At 41.3% G+C, this 8,262-nt stretch overlaps 1 protein-coding gene across 1 annotated transcript; it reads left to right on the top strand.

Moving 5' to 3' along the window:
- Positions 1-323: 323 nt before the first annotated feature.
- On the top strand, positions 324-2,672 carry LOC108113478 (membrane metallo-endopeptidase-like 1). Its single transcript, XM_017224061.2, has one exon. The coding sequence runs from the start codon at positions 626-628 to the stop codon at positions 2,582-2,584; it is 1,959 nt and encodes a 652-aa protein (XP_017079550.2). The 5' UTR covers positions 324-625; the 3' UTR covers positions 2,585-2,672.
- The last annotated feature ends 5,590 nt before the right edge of the window (positions 2,673-8,262 follow it).

The raw sequence follows: 8,262 nt of genomic DNA, 5'->3' as shown, positions 1-8,262 counted from the left end.
AGTCATGACGCTATCAGTTATTAAATATGTGTTAAACGGCTCGAGATACAGTAATGGGTATCTGATAGTCCGTTTCTCGACTATAGCGTGTTACAGGTTCAAATCAGTTATTCAAGAATAAGTAAGATTTGTTTCTATTGCTTCCTCATGTTTATATAGATGTATATGTTATAGATAAGCTCACTATACAAAAGCCGAAAAGAAAAACACGTATTTAAAGCGCTGATAAGCTAACCAAGCAAAAAGCTAGCTACCGGAATTTTACAAATACTGAGAAAGCCGAAATAATACTCAATCGTAAAACAGTGTGCGTAATGTTTGATATAGCAACATTAGAAGACGTGAGTGAGTTCAGAATTGACATAAAATGAAAACAGCGTGAGTCTAGATTTTTGTTGAATGTTATCAGGGGGATCGCGCTGCAAATGCTTACACATCGATAACCACTTAAAATCGCGAGCTCGTCGGGTTACAATATTCAGCTACCTTCTCTTTTGAAATGTTCGTATACGACTATAAGGAAAAAAAAGAAATTTTTAAATTACTAGACTGCAGGTGCAGCTTATGAAACCCGCAGAAACAAAACAGACTTACCGAAAGTAAGTGCAAATAACTCCCTATAAAAATGATTCGAAATCCGTGGACTGCCCTTATTCTGTGCTGCACTGCCGTGTATGGTTCGAGTGTTCCGATTAATGCAAATATTATTGACCAAAGTTGTCCGTACTCTAGCCAATGCAATTCAGCGATCAATGAACAGCACATAGATACGCTAATGACTTATGTCGACAGCGAGAAGAATCCATGCAATGACTTCTATGCCTATGCCTGCGGTAAATGGCGGGAAAAACATGGAACCCAGTCAACGGCCACGGCAATAAGCGAAAGTCAAATCAACGGTCAGTATGAGGACTTATTTACCTACTTGCTTAGTAATCTAAGTAGCCCAGAGCACTTATACCCCATGTACGGGAAGGTGCTGACCCACTATCAGAATTGCACAGCCTTGGACAAGCCAAATCTCAGACGTTATATAGAGCTCTTGGGCGAAGATATGCTTTCGTCACTAAACTGTACGCACTGGATGAATGTTTTGGCGGTTTTGGGCCGGTATGGCTATCACGGACATTTTGTACAGCTGGAAGTTCGGTGGTACAACGCAAGTCAACACATGATATTCCTGCTTCCTCACAACCATCACGAAAGCCTGAGTCTCACTACTGAAATTTACAATGCCTTAAGTCAAGATGGATCCTATTGGCCACCTCTTCATCAGATTCAGGAGCAGTTCAGAAATCTTGAAAAGAATTTGGTTAGGTTGGCAAAGTCCCCCACAGCGGACGATACTTTCCGGAATTATAGACTAGATCAAATTCGCACGGAAGTGACAGGACTGAAGTGGGACGAGGTATTAAGAAAGCAGCTCGGGAGATCGATACCAGCGGATCACATATTCCAGGTTGATGACTTGGATGCCATCAACAGAATTGTGAAGTACCTCAATAATAGAGATACGCTTCTGCTAAACCGATATAGCCTAGCGAGATTTCTTAGCCATCTTATGGGGCTCCCGCACAACCCCCTGGCCACCTGGGATGCTAAGCAGAGATCTAGGGGTAGAGATTGCATACGCCATATGCGTCGTTCGCTTTATCTTCCGATGAATTATGTTTACGAAAGGAGTTTCTATACCCAGAGGCGTAATTCAGACGAATTAGTTATTCACAGTGTTTTTGAGCAATTGCAGGATCAGCTTGAACTGCGCGTCCAATACAACGAGTTCAACCTGAGCCAAGAGCTGGTGATGTCACTAAGGGAGAAGGTGCACAAAATGCGTATTAATGTGGGCAACTTGCCCACAAATGTTTCAGAGCAGTTCTACTGGGACAGCGACCGGCGGTGGACAGTTGGCCACAATTTTTACGAAAATCATCTCAACAGTCTTTTGTACTATTACACACTCGTCGCCGACCTGGAGGGTAGCACCAATATGGAGGATAGGAAAATCTGGTACAGCTTCAACATGCACACGCCAGAGTTCCCCGACAACATCGACGCCACGCCGTACTTCTATTGCTTGGGAAACATTATTCTTGTGCCGTACTCATATTTGAAACGCCCATTCTTCCACGCCGGCTTTTGGCCGGCACTTTTATATGGTGATTTGGGCAACACCCTTGGCCACGAGATGATGCATGCCTTCGACACGGATCTAGTGGATTACGACGGGCAGGGAAACTTAAGGAACTTCAGTGAGCAGCTCGGACAGGTGGAGCTGTATAACAGAGCAGTTGGGTGCCTTAACAGTAGCGCAGTTATGCTAAATGAGCGCACATCGGACGTCAGTGGATCCCGGCTCGCATTGCAGACCTATGGGGGCAATTGGTTGACCCACTCGGATAATGGTCGGCTCTATTTCCTTCAGTTTGCGCACTTCTTCTGCGGAGACGAGGGTGATAAGTATCACGATTCTGGTAAACAGAGGCTAAACTACTCCCTCAGCCAGGTTTCGCAGTTTGCCGAAGTTTTCGAGTGTCACAGTGGAACTGGCATGACCTCCTCAAACCAGTGCCCCTTCTGGTAAAAAGTTGTAACTCAAAATGTTAATTAATGTGTAGCTAAATTAGAAACCCTAAGTACTGTGAATAAATTTCGATGTTTGCCAATTGCAATGGATGCGTTTTGTAGGCGTTAGAGTGGTCGTGGCCGGATACTAAAACAAACTCTCAAACGAAGGTGACGTCCGTATAATAAAGGCTTAAGTGTTTCACCCCATATCTTGTCGATACCTATCAATGTACCAAATGCATTTCTTTAAAATTTGGATATTTGTGCAGTCTTTATAGCCATACATGGGCTGTGACATAATAATGTGTGGCATTACTAAGATTTTATGAAATTTCTAAAAAATTTTAAAATTATTATAACAAAAATGTATAACTAATTTAATTTTTGAATGCAGTTTTATTCCTGTTTTTGCACAAACATGTTAACGTGAGCTAATTAATAGGCAAGGGCTTTGTATTTGGTGGTGGTGGCGTCAATATCGCTGGTGACGACATCGATATCAATATAGTATTACAGCAAGAGGAAATTCAAAAATGTATATAAAGTTATTTGTTTTTGTAGTGTTTGTGATGTGCAAGGCGTTAAATGTTCCTAAAGGTCGGATTTGTACTACTTGTACATTATCGTTAAATAAGTTTCTCATGAATGTACGCTTCAAATGGTAAGAAAAGCAGTTTGATGTTAAATTGCACCTAAAATTGTAAATAAGTATTCTGATTTTCTATAATAATACAGTTATTCCTTTCCTTAAATTTATGCAAATATGACCTTTTAATTCTTTTCAATTATAGGTTGAGTAGTTGCGTGCAGTTCGTTACTTAAGTATCTAGTATCTTTTTCTAAATCACCACTACTGTATAAGTTAACACACCCAGTTCCCAAATTGGGAAACTGCCGAGTTGCGGGCCACATCCGGCAGCCAACACACGGAATAGGGAAACTGCCGACTCTGCACTCCGGGGACAATCACCCGGAGCCCGGCCAGAAGTGGTCAACATGCGCAACGAAGAAACCGCCGACTCTGCACTCTGGGGGCAATCACCCAGAGCCCGATCAGAAGTGGCCAACACGCGCATTAAGGAAATCGTCAACTCTGCACTCTGGAGACAATCCCACAGTTCCCGGCCAGAACACTCGCGCAGCGAGTGATCGTCAGCACCTGGATAAAAATGCTGATCCGGCACTTTGGCGACAGCGCTGCAACCAGACGAAGACTTCTAGCTGCGACCGGATCGGATATTTAGTTTAGTCTAAGATCGTACTCCGCAGCCATAGCTGTGTAATTAATAATTATACCATTTATGCTATCCTTGACCTTAACAGGTTTAGGGGAAATAAATGTGTAATAATTTAATAATGTAAAATCATTTATAACCATCCCTTACCTTAACAGATTTAGGGGAATAGTTTTAAATCATACTCCGCAGCCATAGCTGCGTAATAAATAATTATATCAATCACACTGTTTATATTATCCTTTACCTTAACAGGTTTAGGTGAAATAAATAAAGATAAATAATTAAACCAATCTCTTATAAATTAATCCTTGCCCCAACGGGGTTGAGTGAAATAATAAAGGTCGGTATTAAATTAATTTATATATTTGGTACATACCTTTTTAACCTCAATATGCTCCGAATTAAACCACTCAAGGCTCGCACATACTTCTTGGGCACACTAGGTATTGTCCATTTCGCTGGCCAGACACACGATAAGTGTTTTTATATACCCTGCATTCTCCTCCCCTACTATTTTGCGGATACATTTTTATGTATTTTAAAGGGTAGTCAAGCTGGGATCCGTTGCCACTCTTAGTTAGTTATCCGACCTATTCAATGGTTATATGCTCATGAGTTCCGGATGCCTCCTCATCCAGATCATCTTTCAAATGCTGGACCTTGCCACAAAGGGGAAGTGGGAAGATTCTCTCGCAGGAAACAGTGCTGACAGCCTGCCAACTTGGGGATCTATCGCTCGGTTTTTGGAACAAATCTGTCGAATACTTGAGACTGTGGATTTGGCTTTAGATCCGCATCTGCCAGCGGAAGAAGTGCGCCGACGTAGGCCGTTTAATAATCGTTCATGCATACTCCTTAATGCGCCGCCGGTTCCATGGGCCCTATGCGGCACATAATGTGCTTTCTTGCCCAAGGTTCCTCGTTTTGTCAGCTGAGGAACGATACGATGAAGTCGTTACAGCAGCTACGAGGATAAAGTCCGTCGTCTGCAAGAAGCCGCTGTACGGACATCCAACTCTACGCACCTAAATGCCGCTCTCAATGGTCGCGTATGTGAATTGGAACTCGATAACACTTGCGAGCGTCACGGCCAAGAGGTGTGTTAGCTCGACATGGAGCTTATTCGACTGCGCGAAGAGATGACCCATTAACTGCACAAATACCAGGACCTCATGGACATCAAGGTCTCACTGGATTTGGAAATCGCTGCCTACGACAAGCTGCTGGTCGGCGAGAAGGCGCGCATAAACATTACTTGTGCCCCTCAAGGACTCTGTTGAATGGCCAGCCGTCAACGGGGGGAGGATGTTGGGCTAAGCAGCCAAAGACAAAGACGGATGAGGAGCGGCGGGTTTATCAGCAGTTCATATTTTGTTTTGGTTTTTCCAGTTTCGCATTCGCTTTACTGTTACTTTGTAGCGCATGTGCTTTTGTAAAACTGCTGTAGCTCGAAGCTTTTGGTTGTTTAAACTGTACTTCTTGCATTCGGCGTGTTTTTGTTGCGGAGTTGATTTGGTATTGATTTGAACTCGGAATAAAATTGAACTGCCCCGGTTTATTTATTCTACAGTAATTTAAAACTCTTAGTTGCTCAACAGTGCCCGAATGGACTTAGCATCAGCGTTGGACAGCATCTAAATTTGGTTTAACTTATAGGAAAAAGTGTTTGTCGGTGAATAGCGTGTTGATATATACTGTAACGACGCCCGATTCCCGACTTAAATAATAATTCTCAAGTACGGTCTCACGTTCACTCTTTTATTTGTACCATCACTGTCGGCGTTACCAGGTCAACTAACAACTAATTTCATTGTGAAGTGTGTACATTAATGATTTAGTCTATTTCTTTTCTTTTCGCTCTTCGCTGCCGATATGGCTCTCCACATATACCATATGTTTTGTATGCCATGTTCGAAAAAATAATTGCTTTGTTTATACCCGTTACTCGTAGGGTAAAAAAATGTGGTTCTTTCAAGAATCTTGTTATCTACGATCGGTCATCACTTAATATCATCTACCAAAAAAAAAGCGCGTTATTCCCCGAATTCGGACTGCCACTCGCCAACGAATACTAGACATCACGCTGCGACACGGCCTTCCTGACATATCACACGTCCTCGTGTGCTATTTCTACCACCCAATCCAAGTTTTACAACCTCGTTTAGATTCTTTCAATTATTAAATATTAATTTTAATTTCATTATTTTCTTTTTCAGTTCAGAACTTATCTTACACAAACATCAACTGACAATTCATCGTATTTCATAACTCAAGCTTCTCATTTAATTTGGTGTGCAAACACATGCACCCAATCATCTTGATCATTATCACCCGCCATAACAATTTTCATCCCTGTCGGACAGCTGTTATAGTGCGGTCAAAATTTCCCCTCTTGGGTCCTAGACGCACCATCACCATTCATGTGACCTTAGTCAGCTATTATTTTAGTCGTCAATCCAAATAGGGACACTACCGATTTCACAGCTTCTGTACAGCTCTCAGTGTCTGTTTTTAGTGGATAGTGGAAATAGACAAACTTTGTGAAGGCATCTATTAAGACGATAACATATTCCTCAGCTCGTTTTTACCATTAATTTTGCCCGTTATTTCGATGTTTACGGTGTGCCATGAAACCTCTATCTTGGGTATTGGAACCGTTTCCGTTTGGTTGTTTTGCTAATTTACAGATGATACAATTTTCTACGAATCTACGTACGTACTTAGACATATTTTCGAACCAGTAGTAACAGTATACTTTATCTAATGTTTTTCCCAACCCAAATGTGGCTAATCATGCCCACCTGAACATCCTTGGAATTACCGGCAAACACCTAGTTTTACCATTTCTATGAATATTTCTATGTAATATTCCCTTTCTCAATTTAAACGTTTTATTTAAATGTTCTGGTAATTTGTTACTGCGTAGCTTATAAGTATTATCGACAATCTTTGGATCGCGCTGGTGCTCGAAAACCAACCAGTTTTCGGTTAGATGGATATGGTTCTGATTGATTTTATCTGCGCACTTATTTCTCTCGGGCAGTGGATTTCGGTGAAGGAAGTCAACACGCGCCATTCGCTCAGCTTTTCTAAATTCGAGATTAAAATCAAATGACTGTAGGAAACCCCACCATCTATGCACCCTTGGTGTTAAATTCATTTTAGTTCGACTAGCCTTAACATAATTGCAATCAGTGCTCAACAAATTTTCGCAACTGCAAATAGTGGCCAAAATACTTGATAGCATTGACAACTGCCAAGAAGAACTGCATTTACTATAATACTGCACTGCATATGATTTATTTTTTATTTTATGCAAAAATATTGCCCCATAACAGATAGAGCTTGCATCTGTGTGCAACTTTATTAAATATTGTGGATCGAATATGGTAAACACTGGTGTCTGTGTAAATACACCTATTATTTTTAAGAATATTTGTTCATGCTCTGGCAGTCAGACAAAATTAGCATTATTTATTGATGTAAGCTTCATGTAACTTCATCTTTCGTTTCTGCTATGTCCAAAACACCATCAAGGTAAACAATTGCGAATGTGTGTGCCAGCGGACTTAGGGCCTTAATTATGGCGTAACGAATGCCGTTCGGTAAATTGAATCTGGGTGTACCGGGATTTGGTAAAATCCACTTGCCATATCAACACATGAAAAAATCTTGCGCCACGAAGGCGAGCTATCTGATCTGATATGAGGTTCAATGGATATCTGTAGGCAATTGTATTGTTATTTAAATCGCGATAGACTCACAAAGACGATCGGTGCTATTTTTTTCTTGATTAACAACATTGGATTAGCGAAAGGCGAACAGATAGGTCAAGCGATAGGTTGAGCCTATAAGGACGGTGTTGCACGTTCTTCTGTGTTTATCAATCTTAGTTCTAATTGTCCTGTCGTCACACGAGTATGGGGTATTCCATCGATAAACCTATCAGAGTAACCGTTCAACATGTTGTTCAGCAATGTTTTATCGGGCTCAGCTAAATTGGCGAATTTATAGTTTCTTCATAACTTGCTAAGCTTAGGACACTTACTTGTTTTTTTTATAAAAGCAAAATATATATCTGCGTCAATCGATACACCAAAGCTCTAGCTTAGAACCTCACGAACCTCACGGCGCTACTGTACAAATTTAAATTCTCTTAGCGTAGGTCTTGCCATTTTCGCTAGCCCTTCCTTTAAGACAAACCGAAGCTACATGACCAATTCCGTCACATTTGTAGCACCTTATGGGTAAACGATCTTTCGCTCCGGACGTTTTCCTCCCATTATAGCATCTCCCTGTTGTGGCTGATTGTTTTTCCTTTCGAAAGCGGCATTTAGCAAGTTTGTGTCAAGCTTTTCCACAAAATTGACACAACATCCTTGTTTTCCTTTTTTCTGGTCCAGTCGAGTATATAACCCTACGCAACAAACTAGAGTCAATTTGTGCCGTGTGGGCG

This window comes from Drosophila eugracilis, unplaced genomic scaffold, assembly GCF_018153835.1.
Source record: "Drosophila eugracilis isolate 14026-0451.02 unplaced genomic scaffold, ASM1815383v1 contig_1828, whole genome shotgun sequence".
NCBI classification, from domain to species: Eukaryota; Metazoa; Arthropoda; class Insecta; order Diptera; family Drosophilidae; genus Drosophila; species Drosophila eugracilis.
This window is presented reverse-complemented; position numbering and strand designations above follow the sequence as displayed.